The sequence below is a fragment of the Perna viridis genome, chromosome 9 (assembly GCF_037379345.1).
Source record: "Perna viridis isolate PV_CMFRI_1.1 ecotype Kerala chromosome 9, ASM3737934v1, whole genome shotgun sequence".
In the NCBI taxonomy this organism is placed as follows: domain Eukaryota; kingdom Metazoa; phylum Mollusca; class Bivalvia; order Mytilida; family Mytilidae; genus Perna; species Perna viridis.
The window spans coordinates 20,060,569-20,085,818 of NC_142453.1; the positions used below are offsets into that span (position 1 = coordinate 20,060,569).

General features: G+C 32.1%; 1 protein-coding gene and 1 pseudogene across 2 annotated transcripts; one reads left to right on the forward strand and one right to left on the reverse strand.

Moving 5' to 3' along the window:
* Window positions 1–1,233: 1,233 nt before the first annotated feature.
* Window positions 1,234–24,784, reverse strand: LOC148607246 (short-chain specific acyl-CoA dehydrogenase, mitochondrial-like). 2 transcript variants are annotated; one of them, XM_088545518.1, is made up of 12 exons: window positions 24,660–24,784; window positions 19,530–19,675; window positions 18,341–18,490; window positions 17,040–17,151; window positions 15,859–15,974; window positions 9,404–9,439; window positions 8,536–8,706; window positions 7,434–7,490; window positions 5,508–5,588; window positions 4,744–4,839; window positions 2,826–2,882; window positions 1,234–1,590 (listed from the first exon to the last, which is right to left on the reverse strand). In XM_088545518.1, exons 1-12 carry the CDS (start codon window positions 24,712–24,714, stop codon window positions 1,435–1,437), a joined length of 1,233 nt encoding a protein of 410 aa, XP_088401644.1. In that variant the 5' UTR covers window positions 24,715–24,784; the 3' UTR covers window positions 1,234–1,434. The 2 variants fall into 2 exon arrangements, with proteins under 2 accessions (XP_088401644.1, XP_088401643.1); XM_088545517.1 differs by lacking the exon at window positions 24,660–24,784 and adding an exon at window positions 23,075–23,556.
* Window positions 9,637–10,453, forward strand: LOC148607247 (uncharacterized; annotated as a pseudogene).
* Window positions 24,785–25,250: the final 466 nt, after the last annotated feature.

The window sequence follows — 25,250 nt, forward strand, 5'->3', positions numbered from 1 at the left end:
AACTGTGAAAGTTTTATAAATCGGTATAGAGTATTGACATAGACACTTGAACATTTGATGAAATATAATTATATGACCACTTTCACCTACTTAAATTGTGAATCTCATTAAAATGGTAATGCCAGAACAAGAAACTTGATATGTAAAGTAGATCTGATCATATCTGTATAATAAACAGAAATTAGGACAGAAATGCTGTAGATAAATGCTTGATATTTGTCTATTCTATTATAACAATCTATAATTGGTTATGTAAAAGTGTAATCTATTTCACAGGAAATGGAGGTGCATAATGGTGAATGCATAGGTTAAAGGATTAGGATGACAGAGCAATTTTTCAGCTCAAGGTTTTGGGAAAAATGCAAAACCCAAATGACATTATCTAGTTTCCTAAAAAAAACCTTGGATCAGAGAACATGGACCACTTTCACTTTGCTATTCCAAATTGACTCTATGCTCTGAACTTTTTCTATCAAAATATTTATCATTTCTTTAGTCCAAAAACTTTACATGTCTTTAATTTTCCATAAAACTTTTATATTTTCTTTCATGGTTGACACTACCAAAAAAGCTTAAAAAATTTGGCAAAGTTTTCTTAAAGTGAGAAAAATAGGAGGAGATTCTATTCCATCCAGGTCCATCTAAGTTTTTAATCAAAGTTTTCTTTGATGGAAAGAAAACTTTATAGTGTCAATGAGGCTTAAGGCACAAACCATTTGTTTATTTGTATATTTAAGTACCTGTCCATATAAAATTCAGACACGGCCTATGGTAAGGTGATTCATGGTGTAGAAAAACCCACAGAACAAATGATGCTTCCTTGGTCTACATATGCTATATTTTTATGTGACAATAGTCCTTTCTGTATTTATATACATACTTTTGAAAAAATTCCCCTTTAACCTCCCACTTAAATCAACCAAATTATACCAAATCAAGAACGATAACTCTTGCAGTGTGATAGCTTCATGTACAATCTATATAAATTTTATCTCAAAAGCACAGCACCCTAATGAAAAACTAAGATCATGTGGTCTGTAACTGTTTCTGATCAAGAAATTAAACTAAATTTGTTGAGTTTTTGATATGCATGAATCACCTCCTTTCTGATTTTTATAAAGACTACTACTTCTATGGTTTCTTCAGGATTTTGTTTCTAAAGGATACATTCGTGTATCAAACAGCAGGAGCTTCTTACACTCAGCACACAACAATGACAATCAATAAACACTGTTTAAATGATACAAATATATTTATTTCATCCAAACAGATGCTGCTTTAATGTACCAAGTACCATACACTAACATATGTCACAACTATACAGTAATATCACAAACATTTTAACCATCAATGCAAGTCTGTCACAATCATGAATGAAAAGTCTTTTCCTTCATAAATCACAGTATTTATATAAAATGACATTTATCTTATGGGTTAAACTGCTTGATACTCCTTTAGTAAGCTGCCGGCTATAACAAGTCTCTGTATTTCACTGGTTCCTTCGTAGATTTCAGTAATTCTAGCATCTCTGTAATATCTCTCTGCAGGCATGTCTGTAACATAGCCCATGCCTCCAAGGATTTGGATAGCCTAAAAAGATAGTAATACATGCATTACATTAGGGAAAAACAAGATCAAATATTAGGGTACATATGAAACAACAAGTTGCCAGTCTCTGTAAGAATCAGGCAGTGAGTGAAGCATGGTATGTAATAACTCATTTTGGCTATTTGTACCATCAGAATCAAGAAACAAAGATTCTCAATCTCATTTAAGTAAATTCATTCAAATGCACTGCAACCTAGGATTTCAAGAGCAGATAACTCTGTCAAAAACCTAAATTTTCTAACATTCTAATCAAAATTTCCAAACATCCTTCAGTGATGCATATGTACCAGTCAAACAGTGGTCATTACTTCCTTGATTTGAAGTACACTGTCAAGTAAGTGGGATTTTAACATGCACGTTTCTAATTTTGCCTGATTTTTACAAGGACTTGTACAGGTATGCTGGCAATCATATTCCAATCTAATAGTGGCAAACAATCAATAATTCTTATCATTAAATGGGTACAAAATTATGAAGCTGATAGTTCATGTAATTAAGATTAATGGATAGAATTCATATAATTATGCCATCTTGTAATGTTAAGACTTTATTTTGCTTGGGCCTCTCTCTTATGAAACTGGGAAGCATATATGTCAGATTAAAAAAGTTACCTCAGCAAAGGACATGACTATTGGGCTAGTAGAGATGCAGAAATAAATAGCCTTCCTACTATGATGTTTGTTATTGAAGCCCCAATTTTTTAGAGGATGTTTCAAAACAACTTCTTATTGACTTTCCAAAGCACCACTGAGATTCAATATATTTGTCATTTCTTCCTTTATCTCTCTATGTCCATCCAAAGAGAGATAACTCCATAACAACCTTAACTCGTTTTGTTAATCATCAGTAAGCAAAGAGAAATAAAATTTTAAAAATTCAATTGAAAATGGTCTGATGATTTGATATTATAAAGGCTGCGCTTGCAAGCTCCCCCCTCCCCATTAGTGTTAAAAAATCCCATTATTCTTAAACAAAGAAAAATGAAAGGTAATATCATGTCAATGAAGACTAAGTTATACAAAAACAATATCAATAAGTGTTTAATGTTACTGTAAGGTTTTACTATAAGAAGACAGACAGACAGAGAGTGATAAACTACATTATATCCCAAAATTGACAGGCATGGAAAATGTATAAGTACATCAAACAAATTGAATAGGCATTTTTTAACCTCACCAAGGAAACTGAATCTATAAAATATACTCGATATATCTTACCTGGTGGCTACAGAAAGTTGCTGCCTCTGATCCTGCTAATTTGGCCATAGCTGCTTCCTGTCATTTCCAAATGAACAATTTAAGATATAAATGTACAATTTAATTTGATTTATGACAAAGTCTCTGAATGGGTTGGATCTAGACTATTTAAGCAATATATGTTATTTTGTATAACTTGGATCAGTACTGTGACATCATTAGCATCAACTGATCCACAGTTCAAGTTTTTGAACAAAAAAACTGTGAGCAAAATGTAAAGCAAGTAGACAAACAAGTTTAAAATTCAATCTTAAGATATGGCAAACTTATACATGCATGTGGTCCATGCTCCCAGTTTTTAGTGGAGTCCGAGTTGCTCAACTTTATGTTCTTTGTTGTGTATATCTGTTTTCCATGTCTGGTCTTTGTCCCTGGATTACATTCTTTTGATTACTGCTATAACCTTGGTTTCCTTGATTACTCTTTTATATAAAGCATGTGTCAAAATATCAAAAAATTGTGACAAATGGTTGCAGCAAAAAAATATAACAAAAACATACTATAAATAAAATATGGTCAAAATTTAAACAGAGTTGGCATACTAGAAGTTGCTGTTGTAAAAGTTTAAAATCGAATCCTATGTGTTGGCACATCTAGTATAAAGCCTGTTTCAAAATATCAAATGACTGTGATACATAGTTACAGAGAAAAATGTACAAAAATTTCATTTAACAACTCTGCTCAAAATATAAACTGGAAGTTCCAAAATCACATCCTCTGATATGCCACACCTTGTGTCAAACTATCAAGTAACTATGAAAATTAATTGCAGAAAAAATGGCCACAAAACTTTATATTAAAACCCTGCAGTCAAAGAATCGACAGAGTTAGTAAACAGAAAATTTTGTTGTTGCACAAGTTTGTAATCAAATTCCATGATATGAAAAGATTGCAATAAAATAAGCACATATTCTCTGTGATTTGGTTGTTTTAACTACTTCTCCGAAGGCTAGATATTTTGCAGTATCACAGCATAGGGCAATGTGATATGAACTAGTGATATGAAAATCTGTCCTTGTGATTGGTTGTTGTGTGATTGTGACATGACACACAGTTGATATAATTTGATTGGTCAAAAGTGATGTTTCTTACTTTGTTTTCCAATAACAACTGGTGATGTAATAAATGGACAGAAAATTTCTGCCATAGTAGATACCAAATGTCATGCAGCAAAATATTCCAGAGGAATCATAGGGGAAAGGTTATAGAACTTGTGAAATCTGAAAATAGCCAATAGTTCTTGATGCTGAGGGTCATATGGTAATACTTGGACTGGTTGGTCTCCCCCCAAAAAATTATATGGACCTCAGCTACGCTTTGGTCCACATAATTTTTAGGGCAACCGACCAATCCATATAGTGTAATTTGAACCACAGTATCATCAACTATTTGCTATATTACTCTTTTTGAATGTAGGTTACTCTTGATCAATTGTGTGGGAGAAAAGAGAAAAAATTACACAACTCTTAAATTATGATGTCATGTTCTTAACTGAAAGCAATGCGGTCCATATAATTACCTACCAGTCCATGTAATGTCATATGGACCAGCAGATGTATCTAAGAAATTGAACAAATAAAAAAAACCTTAAAAGTATAATATTGCAAAATATTAACTCACATTATTTAAGGAGGCAGACCTAGGGCAAGGGACACAACTCTTAAAAATCATTGGAACATTTGTATTCAGCATTTTACATCAATCTCATGTAAGCATCAAAGTAACTTGGACTGATTTAATTCTGTTTCAAAGGAAAGCTTGAAAGGCTTTGGTGAAATTGAATATGATACAAACATATCCCTGATTTCAACAGTTAGGTCTACCTCCTTAATTTCAACACCATAGCTTGTTTAAATATAAAATACTTATTCCTCCTTACCTTTGAGAATGGTTTTCCATTATCTTTGAGCATAGCAGCCTTATAGTTTAGCAATCTGGCACTTTGGATTTTTAATTCCATATCTGCTAACTTGGACTGAAAATGTAAATTAAACACATAATTCATTCAACTTTTTCTTTAATATTGATCTAACCTTTTAAAAAACCTTTTACCAGAATTCTAAAATGATAGAAAAAATGTTCCTACAAGCTCTGTTAACATTGAATCCATACATTATTGATAAGTAAAATTCTTCACATACTAGTACCTGCCAAGTGTCACCATTTGTGGTGGTTTTCTACGAATTTTAAGTGTTCAAAAGAGCAATATTAACCACAATTCACAACCCAGTATTCAAATAAGTGTTGCATTTGTTTTTCATAAAAATGCTAGAAAAGCACACCTTACATGAATTTGAAGGCCCCTGAAATAGTTTTATTTGTCCCTAAAGATCATTTCAAGCATGAAAACTCCCATGAACATTTTTTGTAATTTGGACAGTAGCTAGACAAGGTCCTAATCATAATCTCTCATAATTAATGAACAATTAAGAATCTTTGACATAAAAATGTAAAACTTGTGGTAGGTTTTTGGTTGATATAACTATATTATCTGCGAAAAATACTTAATAATTGAATTTTTATATAAAAATTGTCTTTTAGGTAAAGACTTCCATATGAAACAGTGTCAATAGGGGAGAATCTCCAATATCATCTTCTACATAAATTAATAGGTATAAATAAAAGCATACAATTTAATCATACCTGAATAGTTTGCATCTTGGATATGGGTTGGTTGAATGCATGTCTCTTCTGAGCATAATCTATAGCACACTCTAAAGAAGCCTATGGAATATCTTAACATATTAGTGATTATAGATATTGGTAGATCAAGTAGAATGAAAGAGTAACCAAGAGAACCAAGATTCTAGCGGAAATCAAAAGAATGTAATCCTGGGACAAAAAGACCAGACATGGAAAATAGACAAACACAACAAAGAACATTAAGTAACTAAAATATTACATACAAGGAAACAAAAGTAAATGAGCAACTCGGGCTCCACTAAAAACTAGGAGCATGGACCAGGTGCACCGGTAGGGTAAGCATCCTCTTCTTAAACCTGTCTAAACTGGAGCCCTGTTAGACTGTACTTTTTGTTTGGCTTAGACAGGTGTTTCATTTACCCAGTTTAAAAATACATTAATATTTGTCTCGAGGGATTTCACACCGTATACGATTAAATGGATTGATGTTTTTTTCAGGGTATGGTGTAGATATTTTTTCTAAATAAATGGCATTTGTGTAAAAGTTGGAGATAAATACTTTTGTGTTGCATTCAAAATGTTTATACAGTCGAACCTCGTTAAGTCGAAGTCGAAGGGACCATGCAAAAATGTTCGAGTTATCCCAGGTTCAAGTAATCCGAAGTCGATGATAAACCGGAAATACTAGTAGTCTGGTCCATGATTGTTTCTGTACCGTAGTTACATCACTTATTATAGTTGTACATGTACATGTACTTCACTTTACACAGTACTTCCTAATGTCATGCGTTTCATATCATAAGACATTTTTTTTGTATGTTGTATATCATGTTTGAAATACTGAATGGCACCGAGTGTTTTAATTAAATTCCTTTTTATTTCTACTATATCAAAAACGTCATAGTTCATAACATGCTTTGTTTGTTTCACGATCAGGAGTATTGTCAAACCATATGCTCTACAATATTACGGTAAAATTTCAAATTCACTAGTGAAATGAATGTAGTCGTTGAAATACCCTTACTATTGTCTGTTTGATGTTTCATTAAATAGTCAGATACCATAATACAATTCATCTGTATTTTTTATAAAATTTTTCAATGTGTTATTAATAAAATTCATTTCTTTTAACAATACGTGCAATTTTAAATTAATTAAATAAACAAATCAAACCATAAAGAGTGTCAACAAATTAATTTTAAAAGCCATGCTAATTGTTGTTAAAACACACTTCGATCATGGTGGGTAATAAAGCAATCAGTTTTCCGACTAATTAGTTGACTTCGAGACATCGGGGTTAATTAACCACGAAGTCCTATCGATGGGACTGATTGATTAACTTGAGTTATCCGAGTTCGAGTCATCCAAGGAGAAATTGTATTGGAGTAAGGGCTGGAACTTTGTAATTAGTTCGAGTTATCTGAGATTTTGACTAATCCGAGTTCGACACATCGAGGTTCGACTGTATTTTACTGTAAAACAAACGACTGTTAGCTTATACCTTAATATCATGCTTATTTTCTATAATGTATTGTTGCACAATATTTTTGTGGGTTTTTGTGTACATAATGTGCTTAGTATTTATACTTTGGCAATATGTGAAAATATTATACCTTATCTTTCATTGATTTAAAAAATGAATTATTCTGGTATATCACCCTTCCATCCGGAATACCACCCACTCCAATCAAAAATCTTTCTTTATCCTTTCCATTTTTCACTTTTTATACTTCCACCAAAATACAAATACATCAACTTTGTTGGTAAATAACCACACAAAGGGGACACAATGAATTGTGCAAAGAGTAATGAGATTAATCAGTATCTATCAAAGAATGGTGGATCAGATGTTAGGAGAATCGATCACTTGATGATATTCAGTATAATACACCATGTAAATACAGGTACTATTACTTATATACTTACCTGAGCAATACCAATACCTTGAGCTGCAATGCCTATTCTTCCTGCATCTAGAGTTTGCTACAAAGTAAAACAAAACTTGATAAAATATCGTACTGTAATTCCTATTCTTCCTGCATCTAGAGTTTGCTACAAAATAAAATAAAACTTGATAAAATATTGTACTGCAATTCCTATTCTTCCTGCATCTAGAGTTTGCTACAAAATAAAATAAAACTTGATAAAATATCATACTGCAATTCCTATTCTTCCTGCATCTAGAGTTTGCTACAAAATAAAATAAAACTTGATAAAATATCGTACTGCAATTCCTATTCTTCCTGCATCTAGAGTTTGCTACAATGTAAAACAAAACTTGATAAAATATCGTACTGCAATTCCTATTCTTCCTGCATCTAGAGTTTGCTACAAAATAAATTAAAACTTGATAAAATATCATACATGCAAAAGAATCACTATTTATTTAGGTTTAACATAGTGGAATGATTAACATGTGAACTGTTTCATAAGTTGAATTAAGGTAAGGTATTTCAATGTCAATCTTTTTGCGTACATGTGTAAAAATAAACTGAAAGTGCTTTTAAATAACAATTTAAAAGTCTTCTTGAAATTATTGAAATTATTATTCTTGATAGAAAAATTCTTCACACGGACAGGCAGATCAAAAGGAGAGTTCTGGTTTTGTACAAAATCTGGACAAAAATGAGCAAATAATAGCCTGGAAATCCTCTGGAATCCGCTTTTCAAAATCTATAAATACTCCCATGCAGAGTATGAGGCAAATAAATATCATAGTAGGTCAAATTTAAGACTGGGAAATCTTCCATTGATCAGAAAATTCAACACTAAACAAGCAAAGTGTCAGCACATCAAGAGTAAATGCACCAAAATTTAAAAAAAAACCAAACAAACTGAAGACTTTCCATCCCATTGATGTTTGAGAGAAGTTATGTATCTATAGAAAAGAAGAATTAATGAAACACTAAAAAATAAGAGCGGTATCAAATAGGGGAAATCCATGGGTAAATACACAGAAACTGATGAAAGAGCAAACAACAAGAAAGACTGACTGCCCTAGTAATTTTTCTGTGGGTATTTTACTTACCATAGCTATTTTAAACCCCATGCCTGGCTTCCCAAGTAGGTTTTCCTTGGGAATTTTACAATCTTCAAATATAAGGTAACATGTAGATGTAGCTTTAATGCCTAATTTGTCTTCTTTCTTCCCTAGTGATAAACCTTCTGTAGGCTTTGGTACCAAGAAGGCACTAATACCCTGTAATAGACAAAAACATAGGACATTAATCACAAAATGGTGAATAAAGGGGGAAGTAAAAATATTCAAAATGGCCTTGAAAAAACTACAAATTTAATTTTCCTGAAAATCAACCTTAATCAGTACTGTAAAAGTACTTTAATTTGTGGATACCAATTTTCATGGATTAGTGAAGAAACCCAAGTATGGATTCTTGAATTTGTTGTTTCGAGGTTTTCAGTATACACATCAATAGAAATCACCACTACGTTGGAAACCAAATTTCGTGGTTTGGCCTACCCATAAAAAACACAAAAATTGGTACCCTATGAACAATAGTATTTTAACAGTAATTTATGGTACTAAACAACTATACAATGTAAACAAAAAATTCCTCGACCTGTTTCTAAGTTATCATCTTGTAACTATTGGGGGGGGGGAGACAGACAGATGGACATGTAACTTTTTGGAGGGTATCATAAAAAACCACACCACTTTGTATGGCAGGGTATAAAAACCATTACAAATACTTTCCACAACTTTAACCTTTTTCCTTACTACTTAACATTTTGTACATTTGATAAATTGTACCTCATGCTTTTATCATAATACCCCCCTCACTGAAAAAAATATCAGCAATTGCCATTGTAACTGTTACCTCTGATCACATCATCACAAATCACAATTTTTTATTTTTTTTTAAATATGTAAAATTTACCTTGTGTTTCATACTTTTGTCCGTTGTTGCAAATACCTGAAAGAGAAAGGAATATTTAAGAACTGAAGTCATTAGGTCTTTCAAAGCTATTTTTTTGGTTCACATGAAAATAAATGAAAAAAAAAAAGCATTTCTTATACCTTTAAATCTACCAAAAAGTATTGTGCAATATTGCAATTATTTGTCCATCAATTGGCTTACCTTAAACATCTAAATCTGATGTGTATATTTAGATGTCTACAGTAAGCCAATTGAAGGACAAATAATGGCAATATTGCATAATACTTTTTGATAGATTTATGTGACAAGTAAACAAGACCTTGAAAGAGTGACAAAGGACTTAATTAAAACCAATGATATAGAACAATTGGTTAGCTCTATTGTAAAAAAGTTGATTAATGAATTCAAACAATCTATTGAAAGTGAAATGGAAGAAAGGATTGAAGAAAAAATCAATGAAGTTACAAACGAAATGCAGGAAAAGATAGATGCTTTGTCTATAGAAAATGATGAAGAAAATGAAAGATACAGGTGCTGCATGGTACTACTACTAATATCAGGAAAGACTTAAACGAAAGAACTAGAATAGCTGAACAAGCAGATATTAGTAGCAACTATAACTAGCAATACTCAAGAAAAAATAACATTAAAGTTATGAACTTTCCCCGCAAGACAAACCAAAATCTAAGAAAAGATTTTATGGACACTTGCAAAAATGAACTGAAGTGTGAAATAGAGGATAGGGATGTTGTAGCTATTCACAGGATCCCAACCAAAAAACCGGGACCATACCCAGTCATTGTGAAGCTCTTTAGCAGTGATGTTAAGAGAAAAGTTATGCGAGAAAGAAAAGAGCTGAAGGGAAATGTGAAATTTGTTGATGATGTTTCCCAGAGAAATATGAACTTGATTAAATGTTTAAATGACACTACTGAGTTTGACCAGGTGTGGTATTATAACTGTGGCATATATGGGAGGACTGAAGAAGATCTGCAATTGAAGTTTAATCTTTATGACGATATCCAGTTCAGACTACAGCAAGGGGAATAACTGTGAAAGTGAAGAACTTATACCTCACAAACTGTTGAGACTCCTTAAGTTCATAAAAAAATTGTAGTATATGTTAAATTACTCTTTGTATAGTATTATGGAATACAAAATATAATTTCAACATTATTGTATGCCTAAATATAGTAAAACTGTCAAAGTTATATACAAAATTACATTTCCACATTCCTATCAATACTTGATAAGACTTTTATTTATCAAATTTTGGTTAAAATCAAGTTTCCTTCTACAACTTAACAATTCTTTCATCAAAGGTTAAAAGATTAGTTGTTAAAACTAAAGGGAAATAATCCTAACTTATATATTTAACATCAGTTTGATTTTTATCAAAGCATCATTGAGTGGTTAACTTAAAGGGAGAGAAACCCAATTTATTTAATTGTTTAGCAATACTAAAGATAAACAGTACATGATTATCGAAACAAAGGGAGATAACGCTACCTTATATTTTGAACAATTCATTTTGTTGTCCAATTAAAGGGAAGTGACCCCAATTTATTGTATCGCAATGCAAATGAACAACACTAACAGGAAAGCTAAATTTAAGGGAGATAACCCAATTGTATTGTTTCATAGTTTTTTGGTACATTGTTTCCGTTGGATTGCTGGAGAGTTGGGAAGACACAACACATGTCCTAGACCTCTGTTGTTGTGACTTCACAACCCTATCAATCCATTGTATTGTACTATTCAGAATTCACTGTTTCAAATTTTATTTTCAAACAGAAAGGTCATTAAAAATATATTTGATACAAAAAATATTTGAGTTCAATGCATATTAGTATATATATATATATATGCATAATATTACGTACTCGTACATGTAACTCTTTGCTATATATTTTTACATGAAATGTATACTGCAAAAATATGACATCATAATTGAATGTTTGCAGACTGCCTTTATGTTGCTTTTAACCTTTTTTCTCTACTTATTATTTATAATGTATATTTCTTTTATCTGGCAAAAAAACATTGTGGTTGTTTAGCTGTTCTCTTGGTGACTTTGATGAAACAGCATTTCATTAGAATACTGAATATACATGTACATTACTATGTTTTTGTTTTATGCATTCCTAAGACATGGTTTATTTTGTGTCTATGTTGTCAAAATTTTAAAATGATTTATTATATATCCCAACAACCATGGGGTCTTTAAAAATACTTTCAGTCAATTGTCAAGGATTAGGTGACCTCTCCAAGAGGACGGATGTTCTCAATTTTCTGAAATCAGAAAAGTATAACATATATTGCCTTCAAGACACTCATTTTGCATTTGAACAAGAGAACAATATTAGATCACTTTGGGGTTTTGACTGCTTCTTTGCATCTTTCACTACTAACTCTAGAGGAGTTGCTATACTATTTAATAATAATTTTGAATTCAAGATTACAAAGGAAAAAAAAGATGAAAATGGAAATTACTTAGCTTTAGATGTTATGGTTGATAAGATATGTTTTAAATTAGTTACTATATATGGTCCTTATAATGACTGCCCTGCGTTTTATGACCAGATTATGTCTGTTATTGATGACTTTGAGAATGAATATTATGTAATAGGTGGGGATTATAACCTGGTGTTGTCTCCAGATCTAGATTATAGTAATTAACTACATATAAATAACCCCAATGCTAGAGATAAATTACTGCAAATAATAGAGAATAGATCTCTGGTAGATCCATTCAGAGAGCTTTTTCCAAAATTAAAAAGATTTACTTGGCGGAAGAAAAACCCTCTAAAACAAGCAAGGCTTGATTTTTTTATGATATCAGAGGGTATGTTATCATTTTTAAAAAATTGCTGTGTTGAACCAAATTATCGTTCAGACCACTCTAAGATATTACTAGAATTGGAGATTTGTCCATTTGTTAGAGGGAAAGGGTTATGGAAGTTCAATAACTCATTACTTTATGATGACGAATATATCAAAATTGTACATCAGAAGATATTTGATGTAAAGAAACAATATTGTCTTCCAGTTTATAATCATGAAAGTATACAAGATATTGATAATGAGTCAATGGAATTCATTATAAATGATCAAATCTTTCTTGAAACTTTACTGATAGAAATACGTGGAAAATCCATCTCATATTCAAGTTTTAAAAAGAGAGAGAAAAACAAAAATGAGGAAAAACTTAAGGAAGAGGTAAGATATATAGAAGAAAATTTAGATAATGGTTCAATACAGCAATTAGAACAAAAAAAGCAAGAATTGGAGAATATCAGAAAGGAGAGATTGCAGGGTAAAATGGTTAGATCTAGAGTACAATGGATAGAGGAAGGGGAAAAGCCAAAAAGTTATTTCTGTGGTCTAGAATCTAAAAACTTTACGAGTAAAATCATTCCTAAAGTTGAAAAAGATAATGGGGAGGTAGTTACAGATCAGAAAGAGATTTTAAACCAGGTTATGGAATTTTATGAAACACTTTAGAAGAAAAAAGACAATGACAATGTCAATGTATATGATGATATTAATCAAGGTTTAGATGGTGTAAATTTTACAAAGTTAACAATGATCAAAAAGACAGTTTAAAAGGTATTATTACTGTTAATGAAGCTGGTCTGGCATTAAAACATATGAAAAATAATAAAACACCAGGTTCTGATGGGTTTTCTACTGACTTCTTTAAGTTTTTTTTGGAAGGATTTAAAATATTTTGTTGTTAGATCATTAAATGCAGGGTACCAAAAGGGAGAATTATCTGTCACACAAAAACAGGGATTATTACCTGTCTACCTAAGGGAAATAAACCAAGATATTTTTTGAAGAATTGGAGACCCATATTTTTATTGAACACAGTATTTAAGATTTGTTCTGGTGCTTTAGCTATGAGATTTAAGAGTGTTTTGAGTAATCTTATACATACTGATCAGACTGGATTTATCAGTGGAAGATATATAGGGGAGAATATTAAACTTATTTATGACATTATGCAATATAGTGAAAAAAATGATATACCTGGCCTTTTATTATTAATCGATTTTGAAAAGGCTTTTGATTCCATTACATGGAGATTTTTGAAAAAATGTTTTTAAGTTCTTTAACTTTGGGGATTCTATTATAAAATGGACAGAAGTTTTATACAATAACATAAACTCCGCTGTTATTCAGGTAGGAATCTTTCAGAGTTTTTCTTAATTGAATGGGGTTGTAGACAAGGGGACCCCTTGTCACCGTACTTATTTATCTTATGTGCTGAAATTTTGGGTATGAAAATTAGAAAGAACAATGACATAAAGGGAATCAAAGTCATCCAGGTTGAACATAAATTGTCCCAATTTGCAGACGATACATCTTTACTTCTAGATGGTTCGGAAGATTCCTTGAACCAGGCATTACATGAACTTGATTGGTTTGGCCAGATTTCGGGACTTAACATCAACTTTTCAAAAACTCAAGTTGTTTGGATTGGGAGCAAAAAGTATTCTAAGGTTTTATGAAGAGAGAAAAATCTTCCTTGGGGAGTTACATCTTTCAAATTATTAGGTGTTAATTTTGAGGTCGACATGGATAAGATGATAAAACAAAATTATGACAAAAGTATCAGAAAGATCAAAAGTATAATAAACCAGTGGTCAAAACGAAATATCACAGTAATTGGCAGAATAACAGTTGTTAAAACACTTTTGTTACCAATTTTGAATCATTTTATAATGTCACTTCCAAACCCAAGGGATGATATGGTGAAATGTATAAACGACATTTTTTAAAAATTTGTGTGGAATTCACCTGTTCATAAAGTTAAGAAAGATGTATTACAGAAATGCTATGAAGAAGGAGGCCTTAAGATGATCAATGTAAATGCTTTTATTCAAGCCATGAAATGTACATGGATAAGGAGACTTTTTAGAAATGAAGGAAATTGGCAAAATATTTTCTTATCACAGGTAGACAAAGAAAAATTGTTCACCTGTGGATCAGCATATATAACTCATTTAAGAGAAAATGTTAAAAATGATTTTTGGCGAGATGTTCTGTTGTCATGGGAAATGGTAATGGAGAGAGAGAAAGATAAAAAATGGGAATATTTTTTAGCCAGTCCTCTTTGGATGAATAATTTGTTTAAAGTTGGACAACGACCAATTCTTTATAAGAATTGACTTGATGGAGGTATTCGTTATGTTAATGATTTGGTTGGAGAAGATGTTTCTTTTTTGAAACACGACGAATTACAAAATATTTTTGATGTAAATTTGAATATAATGAAATACAATAGTATTATGTCCCTGGCATCAAAGATAAGTAAGCAGTTTACAAAGGAAAGCTACAAACTAGCATCTCCTTTCATTCCATCACATGTGAAAACTATATTAAAGAGTCAGAAGGGCTCAAGAGATATGTATTGTATTTTAAATAGAAATGATTGTACATCTACAGGGAACACCAAGTGGAGCACAATTTTAAATGTAGATACTGAGAATTGGAAAGTTTTTAATAAACTTCCATTTGTCGTTACACAAAACACAAAACTGCATTGGCTCCAGTATAGAATTAATCACAGGATTTTGACAACCAACAAATTTATCAATATAGTTGACAATGCCTCCTCTCCATTTTGTTCTTTCTGTAATTCAGGAATAGAAACTATTGAACATTTGTAATGGGAATGTGAACATGTACAGGATTTTATTGAAGAAATTTATCAATGGCTCCTTCATAATGGTATAAGCATAGCATTCACTAAAATCATATTTTTGTTTGGTAATATTAAACAATGTTGTAAAGGTGATCCACAAAATAATATTATTCTTTGGATGAAACATTATATTTACAGTATGAAGTGTTATAATAAACCATTAAATGTGCAAGGAATGTTAGAAAAAAGGAAGTATATGTATAATATTGAAAAAATGACAGCTGCGAAAAACAAACGTGAGAAAAATTTTGAAAAAATTTGGAACTCTTATAGATTTTTGAATGCAACCTAATGATCCCAATGTTGTAAACATTCAGCCAGAATTTTTTTTTTTTTTTTTTTTTTTCAGATCAAATTATTCCTTTTTTTAACTCTTATTTACTGTATTTTTAATAAACCCAATAGAATAAAGCATATATCTCATTATTAAGCTGGTTGTTTGTATGTACAGAATGATGTGGTTTAAGTAAACAACATGTGATGTTCTTCATGTAGTTTAAACTGTCTGTTATGTATATATGTATCTTATTGAATAAAAAAATAAAAAGTTAAAAAAAAGTATTGCCAGTGAAGAGTTTTGAAAAATTGTTAATGACGACTTCGTGGACGACAATGACCACAGATGCCAAGTGATGGCAATAACTCACCTGGCCTTTGGCCAGATGAACTAAAAAAAAAAAAACTACTTAATTGGAGGTATAAAAAAATTTTCTTGCAGTAAACAAGCCTATAATCCCATACTTACTACAGCAGCTTCAGCCTCATATCCATTTGTGATCCATGCTTTCGTACCATTTAATACATAGTGGTCGCCCTTTAATACTGCTGTCGTAGAGGCAGCACCTGCATCACTGCCATTTCCTGTAAAGCAGCAAAAACTAGAAATCATTAAAATGGAATGCAATTAAGCCAAATATATGCATTTAATTGAGGCAATCAACCAACATGCTAAATATCAAAACCTCACATCAAAAGACAAAAAAATTACAGCCTGGACAAGAATTTGTCAACGAAAAAACAAATTTGAGCTTGAAGTAGAAGTTCAAGGTCATAAACCACTATCCATGAAATGTGACACATCTTCTTTGGACGATCAAACTAAATGCCAAATATCAAAAGCCCAAATCAATAGACGAAAAAAAGTACAGCCTGGACACAAGTTTGTCACAAAAACAGAAATTTGACCTTGAGGTCACAGTTCAAGATCATAGGTCAATATCCATGATACATGACAAATTGTCTTTAGGTGAACTACCCACATGCCAAATATCAAAAGCTCACACTGAAAGACAAAAAAGTTACAGCCTACATTATCAGTGAAAAACAGTGAGGTCAAAGTTCAAGGTCGTAGGCCAATAACCATGGTACACAACATATCATCTTTAGGTGATCTACATACATGCAAAATATTAAAAGCCTATACCAAGAACAAAACAGTTACACCATGGACACAATCTGTAATGGACAGACAGAGTAATCACTATAGGGTGGCCGCCACTTTTAGTGGTGAGGCCCTAATAACAGAACGCTAAATAAATTGTTGTGGAAGGTATTCCCTCTATTACAATTGTAGGAAAAAAATTAATTAATTATTTGTTTAAATATAGATTCTCCTTCAGTCCAAAGGGGATACAAGTTTTCTCCATTAGAGATAATTAAAGTCTAGATTTCAACCCATTAGCTTCAGCTACCAAGCTGAAATTTAGTTAAATTTAACTATCAAGAGTGGAGAAATGTTGTAATCCCCCAAACCATTGGAGGAGAACCTCTTTCACCCAAGAAATCGTTAGAAAACTTGGAAAATTTAAATGGCGAGAAAACTCTCGAGGAAATTTAATCACCACCTTGTGGTTAAAAAGTCACATGCGTTTTTAATCACCGGCTTAGAATGGTAGAAAGCAGTTTTGACATTGTCTAATCTCAAACCTGGTTCACTCAGAGCAAAGCATCCAACTTTGTCTCCATGTAAGAAAGGTGTCTGGAAAAATTCTTTCTGTGTATCATTGGCATTCTTTTTGATTGGTCCCAAATATAATGACTGAAAAAATAAAATGTGCAAAAAATCATCAATTTATTTCTGTTAATGACATAAATTAAATTATAGATGACATTCCAGATCATTTAAATAATTTTATACAATATTTTTCATTGAAATTTATTAATAATAAGTCATGAAAAGGTGAATACATCATTTTTATGTTACAGGTATTCATCTTAAGGCAACCATATGCCACAAGAAAAAATGGATGATAAAATGAGCATGTAGAGGAGGTATACATACAAGGAACAGTCATACCTGAGAAACCTTCCGCATTAAAGGGGAGTCCCACAAAATCAATGAATAATTTAGAATCTCCCAAATAAAAGTTTTAGATTGGTTAAAATGACTATATTTTCTGTGAAAAAAAACAACTAAATAATTTGAATTTTTACATAAATTTTTTTGCTTTCATGTAAAAATCTCTCACATAATAGTGTCAATCACAGAAACTCCATTTCATCAATGGTTTACCATGGGTTGATCATTAATGTCACATTGTTTTACCCCAAGTGACAGCAAGGGGTTAAACAACATAAATGGCCAAACCCTGGTAAAACAACTATAAAATGGAGTTTTTGTGATTTATTTCAATTCTAATAGGACTAGTTTCTTTATATTTTGAATGGAAGCAGCCTATGTGTTGCACAAAATGCTGGTCATGTATTTATCACTTTTTTACCGTGGCTGTGGTCAAAAGAGCATTGAAGCACATCATATTAGAATGTGATATGAAAAACACGAAGTTGCACGCACTGTCACAATAGGCATACCAATACATGTACAAGAAAGTTGATGTTGGACAGCAATAAAAATCACTTTCAACTTATGCCCTATCTACACGTACATGAAGAAACACACTAAATTTAAAATCAAACTATCCATTGGAAGCCAAAATGTTTGTGACACAAATTTTCTCTATCATATCATACATTGAAAAATGGCAAAGCCCAACAAAAAATAAGAGAGTTGATATTGAACATCACTAAAAATCACATACTACCTTTGCCCAATACATATGAAGTCACACTAAATTTGAAATAAATCCATCCATTGGGAGCTGAGATAATTGTGACAAAATTTGGACTGACAGATGGGTGGACAGAATGACAGACAGACAAGGTGATTCCAATATACCACCCACTCCTTCAGTGTGGGTATTAAAAATGTTTATCATCACAAAACTTACATTATTTACACTAACAATACATCCTGTGGAAGCACAACCTCTGCTGATTTCCTCTAATGCCACGGCATAAGCTAAATAATCTAGACCAGTACCACCTTCAGACTCTGCTATATCTACACACATAATTCCAAGTTCTCCCAACTTCTTAATCTGTAAATGGAGAAATGTATTTGATTGAACTATAATACCAAGTTCTCCCTACTTCTTAATCTATAAAACAGACATACATTTGATTGAACTAAAATATCAAATTCTCCCAACTTCTTTATCTGTAAAAATAGAAGTACATTAAAATAAGAAGAGAAGTACATTTGATTGAGCTAAAATACCAAGTTCTCCCAATATCTTCCTCCATAAATAGAGAAGTACATTTGATTAAACCTACCTACCCGAACTGTTTCAAACAAAAACACAAAAATATTTTTAGACACTTTCGTTATTGATGAAAAATGTGAAAAACTATTGCAACATAAAGCATGGCATCCCACTGCCCTGAAAACAAAATTAAATCTGACACTGACCTTTGAACTTGATCATAGATAACCATTGGAAAAAACCATCGTTAAATATCCAATAGGGCAATGGATATTCATAATTTTTAGATTCGAACTGCACGTATTGAAATCCAATTAATTATTTGCAGTATAAATAAAAGGAAACAAAAGATAGAGCTCTATTATTTTATTATAGACTAAATAATATGTAAAAATGCAGCTACATAGTATGCAGTATTCAACTAACTAACATATAGCATCAGTGCTGACATTATAAAAATTCACTTCCAAATATATCTTGTAAACTCCTTAAGATAATAAAAAGATCCTTAAATCTACCAGACTGCACATGCTTCTAAAATTCAAAATAATGAATATGCATGAGCAGTTGGGATGTGGCATAACTACCATGATAAGCCAATCTGAACTGATTTGATTTCACTAACCAGTATCAATTACACAAGTACAACATAATGACTAAGAACCTGGTATGTGCATGTCCAAAAAAACGTTTACAATCTGTCGAGGGATGGACACAGGAGTTGTCTCAAGAAAGTTGCATATATGTATAGATTGAAAGTTGAACATTTGTGTTTATTGAAAATAAGTAGCCTATGCTTTTTTTTCCAAAGCAAAATTTATACATTACACTAAAGAAAAAAAAATTAATGACAAAGAAATAGTAAATACTTGACCTGTTCTTGGGGAAATTTGTGTTCTTTGTCTAATTGTCCGGCTATTGGCACAAGTTCATTGTCTGCAAAATCTCTGCAAGTTTTCTGAAGCATCTGATGAGTCTCAGGTAGTTCAGCTAGGCTTGATAATGAACGGGTACTTCCATCTGCAAACACGATTTAAAAAGCCATATCTATAGTAGACATTAATTTTAACAAGATTTCTTTCAATAGCCACATTCATGTTGCCCGCTGCCACAAAAAATAAATGAAGTGCAAAAGTCCCATAACTCCTGCAATATTTGTCGATTCAAAGAGTAATCAAGGGAGCCAAGATTATAGCGGTAATCAAAAGAATGTAATCTAGGGACAAAGACCAGACATGGAAAACAGACATACACAACAAAGAACATAAAGTAACTAAAATCATACATACAAAGTAACAAAAGTAAATGAGCAACTCAGACTCTACTAAAAACTGGGAGCATGGACCAGGTCCACCGGTAGGGTAAGTGTCCTCTGTTTTTTCTAGAAACACCTGCCGAGTTGCTCATAAAAAGTCAAGTCCAGGGTAGACAAACGAGGAAAGGAAAACTATGACCTGTTGAATAAATCAGTTTTCATGGTGCTAATGGATACACCATAACGATCCACGAGTTCATGATGACGACCATAAAACTTCTGTAGTGATGACTTCAATCTTGTAGCAACATAACCCTGTTCCAGAAGCCTATTTGTTAGAGTTCTAGCGCGATACAAAAAGTCTGCGTAGTTTCGGCAAATGGTGGCATAAATGTTGGTTTCATCTTCCATACTCTAGTACCCCAGTGCTGGAAGTATTTTGTTTCATTTTGACTACTACTAAATCACTTATAAAATCTCCAATAATATAGAATTTTATCCCTGAATTGTAATGAGCCTTAATGAAATTTTATCACATCATAAATAGGGGGAGTTTTGTAAACCAAAAGTTTATGTTACTTTTGATCAAAGAATTTTATTAGCAGTTGAATTTTGTATCCATAATATGAGATATTTAGTGTTCTCTTCAATCTCCTCTCTACATGCAGTAGTATGTGTTTATAAAAAAAACTAAATAAATTTCCTGGATTATATATTGAAACAAACTTTCTACTTTTATCTATTTTTAAAATAAAATCGATCAACTACTAAATTTATAATGAAAATTGATGGATTTTATCAATAAAAATACTGAACACTTGAAATACATTCAGTTAACCCTTTCCTTCATATTGACACTTTTTGATGCCCCTCTTTTTAAAACAATGCCCCTTTTTTCCTGAGTGATGAATTTCTCTGGACTTTTTTTGGGCTTATTTGAATTGGAAGGCTTAAAGCAAAATAACTGACAATTTCCTGCCATCTTTCGGGACACATAAGAAATCCTGCCCAGGTCCAAGAGGTGGGATGTGCTCTGTATTGGGGTTCAAAGGGAGCAGAAGTCCCTTCGCTGAAACCAAAAACTGGAGGCCTTGCAGCTTTGTCAAATAGCCTAAAAATTTGTTCAATAGATATATATTCTATGGATTTATCAGGTTTCTAACCTTACTATTTAGTACTGATTTTTAAAATCTTTTTATAGTCATTAGTCATTATTCATTAAAAAATTAACAAAAAGTGCATTTTTCTGCCCATTTGAGGCCCCTATTGTCTCCATGTAACTAGGAACAAATGTGGAAAACCTGTTTTCTGATGACACCTTGCCAGTGAAAACTTTTGCTAAGTTGTTTTTTTTTACTGGAACATTTTGAATTTTTGGCTCAGATCACTCACAAGTGTAAAAAAATGACACATCAGCCAAATCCCATGAAGGAATAAAAGAAAGGGTGAAGCCCAGCTCTCCAAAGAGTGAAGAAAATAACACCACCAAAACATTTTTTTTTATGTTAAAGTATAAAGATGATAAAAACCACTTGTTTAAAAAGCTCAGGCTTGCAGTAGGGCTGTTTATGGCTTAAAAATGAAAATTACAAATTTAGATGCAAAATTAGTAAAACATTATCACGAGACACAAGTTTTTGTCTCAATTAACGTGTACATAATATGCATTAAAAATGAAAAAATACAAATTTAAATGCCAAGTTTATAGTTACACATTTTTAAGAAGCTATCATGAGACACAAGTTTTTGTTGCAATTTACATAATACAGTCTGCTTCATCATAGTACATCTAATGAATTGAATTTTGAAAAATGGAATCATTCACATATAAATAAACAACAACTAAAAGAATACAGCATTTGTAATGCTCCTAATTGATGATGGAAAGGGGGTGAGGGAGTGACCAGTACTCTATACACCACTATGGTTTGTGGGCAGGTTTTCCATGTTATGGCCAGATGACCCCAGCATGTAGCATGCCAGGGTTACCCCATTCAACCACCTGGGGCACACAACCCAGTTGCTCTTATGGAAGAGTAATCAAGGGAACCAAGGTCATAGCGGTAATCAAAATAATGTAATCCAGAGACAAGGACCAGACAATGTCACATGGAAAACAGACATACACAACAAAGAACATAAAGTAACTAAAATCATACATACAAAGTAACTAAAGCAAATGAGCAACTTGGACTCCACTAAAAACTGGAAGCATGGACCAGGTGCACCGGTAGGAAAGAGTGCCCTAGCCCCAGTTCAGGATTCTAATCACAATTACTCGCCTTCTATGACAAGCTTAGCACTGCTGTGGGCATATTCTTTTGACACCTGGACCCACACGGGGTGAGAATGAGAAAGATGAGGAAGTTTTGCAAAAAAAGAGATAAAAGTGGGGAGACTTTTCTTCATGTTTTATATAGTTTTACCATGATTATAAATTCAGTGAATGGTGAAATTACAATGACAAGTGTGGGAAACCATTTTTTTTCCCAACTTGCCATCCTGGCTAGTGGAATATTGATCTTGCTAGCCAAACTGAAATTCAACTAGCCAATTTGTTTTTGTCTGTACTATCATCTGTTTTCTCTTGGATTTGACTATCTTTTTCCTTTCTTTTTCTTTCTATAACTATCTTTTCATTTGTTTTTTAAATTTATCAAACATTTTTCCATTTTCGAATATTCCCTCCCATTGAAGTTGATCATGTACTTTACAGTAACAAAATAAGTACTCAATTTCTGAACTCCTATTTTAAAAATAAAATTATATTTCAACAGATTCATCATCATGAAACAAGTAAATGTTTATCATTTGCTTCTTGTTCATTTTTATTTTGACACTAAACAACTAATTTGCTAAGTAACATATCTTAAATTACCAAAATAATGTTGTTTGAATACTAATAAAAGATCAGGACCGTCGCATCCCGTTTACCAGAAATTAAAATGACAGATCGTAAACAATGCTTTACAAGACAATAAAATTGCATATCGTAAACAATGCTTTACAAGACAATAAAATTGCATATCGTAAACAATGCTTTACAAGTCAATAAAATTGTGCATATCATGCCAAAATTCATTGGATATATTCAAGCTAAACTTCTTAAAATGTAGAAAACATATTTGTAATGTATGATGTTAAGGGATGTTTTATTAAATAACCTGTTGGCTGGTTAACTTTCCTTGGAACTTGCCAATCAAATGACAGTCGCCAAATTGACGAGCGTAAGCTAATGAGAACTCCCCAAAATACACATCTACTCGTATTTGGCGAGCTGGCGAGTGGTGATTTCCCACACATTGTGACCTTTCATGCTTTTCTTTGTACATTTGTTATCTGTAATGAACATGTTTCTTATTCTTAACATACATCTAAAATCAATTCAAGGTCTATGTTCTTAGTGCCTTTGCTGTCACCTCTACATTTAGGTATTATAAATAGGCACAATGAGAGTTCTGGTCACACCTTCTTCATCATATTTTTTTTTAAGTACATTGTATTTCTTATACACCTTTATGTTGTAATCTAATAATATGAAAAAAGACAATTTACAAAACAAAATCCATTAGATGGGGAAAAGATGCTTTAATGAAACAAACTATAGGTAGAGTTGGTAGGGGTGTCTGTGCAATTAAGACTTTCACACTTAATACAATAGTGTAACAGTTAAATAATTTATAATTAAAATGCCAAATCAAAGTTGAGATATAGTACTTTCATGTATTTAGTTCAATAAATCTATGAAACAGCAATGGTAGTTTTTTATTTTTTACTAAACCATGACCTTATTTTGTCAAATTGCGAAATATCAGATGATTCTGTGCATGCTCTAATAAAGTGTATGCAAGCGTGAAAAAAAAAAATTTTCAAATTAAAGATCAATGTATGTTGAGTAATCTTACAATCACATTTTATAAACAAATTTTTCTCAATTCAGTTCTAGGGAAACCTCTTCACCAGTTGATTTTCCCTTACCATTTTAACAAATTCTCTTTGAATGAGCCTTAATTTTACCTTCATTATAAGGTGGATGTGACGTTGCGCAAAAAACGTAGGCCATGCAGAAATCGGTTTCACAATTGTACATGTATGATTTGATTTTTAAAAAAGATACTTTAAGTTAAGATGTAAATCGCGAGAATGTGTGTCAATTTAAATGATCAGTTAAAAAAATACACAAAGATGAAAAATCTTGTACACCAGTAATTGAATCCAGATGACATGGTCTATACTCTTTTTTAGCTGTAAATGGATTCACATGTCTACTCCTGAATATTATATAAAATGAGCTAAATAAGAGCCAAGCCCCTTTTCTGTTCCCCATTATTAATTCACAGTGGTGATCTAAGAAAAATGTGTGGTATCTAGCGTATAAAGTGGTTATTGGTTTTTCCAAATTGTGATACATGCACATTACTACATGTAGAAAATATGTCTACAGAACATGCAAAATATCAAGCGCCCTGGTTGTTGTTGGCATAAATTGAACTGGTTGAAATTAAAGCAGTGATGAAAACATTTTCCGAATACTACACAATATAAACGATATCTTAATTCTTAGGCGTTCAGTGGTAGACTAAACAAAAACTATATCCAGCGCCTAATCATAAAACGGATTTAGTTGCACGTTTACGTAAGCTGCGGTTATGAAACTTTAAGCACTTCGTCCCCCTAATGTGATATAAAAACGCTATCTACAGTGAGCTATTATAATTATGCTTAATTTAGAGACTAACAAATACTTGCATTTACTGGCTAATTTTGAAAACTTTGTAAGCTTTCGTAAACACCGGCTTGCCATCGTCCTAACTTTGTTTACTTCTTTTCTCACTTCAAAAAGGAGAGCTCCAAGTGTTCAAAGGTCGGTCCTACCAGGGTTATCTTTCTTAGTGCGTATGTTAGACTTAATACTAGGTCTCAGTATCGTATTAATTTTCCCATAGACTTCTATAGTGAAGTGCATATTTTTAGGATTTTTTAAAAAATATGTAAATTGATTCAATAAAATTTTCACTGATGTAGCATTTCTAAGGACATGTGAAAAAATAATTTCCCGCAAAGAAAATAGGGTGAGTCCACAAAGATCGGACAGAAAAGTAGTCTTGAACTATAAATAGCCATTTTCCCTACTTTCACAATCGTTTTGCACTCACCAAACCAACCTTTTCAGTGGATGTTTGTTTGTTGGGGTTTAGCGTCCGAGCAGCAATATTTCACTATATTCAGACGATGAACATGAAATGGATGATTAAATGAACATGAAATGAAAAAAAAGGATGGGACACAAGGATAATAGGGTCGACAAATTTTGATTGCCACTGGAAAAAGGGGGATGGG

Excerpts from the sequence above, each read along its gene's own strand:
- LOC148607246 (XM_088545517.1), bottom strand. The coding sequence starts at position 23,213 with ATGTGTGGGAAATCACCACTCGCCAGCTCGCCAAATACGAGTAGATGT. Across the intron at positions 9,440-15,858 it reads ATGAGGCTGAAGCTGCTGTA|GTATTTGCAACAACGGACAA; the intron begins GTAAGTATGGGA and ends TTTCTCTTTCAG. Across the intron at positions 8,707-9,403 it reads ACAAAAGTATGAAACACAAG|GGTATTAGTGCCTTCTTGGT; the intron begins GTAAATTTTACA and ends TGTCTATTACAG.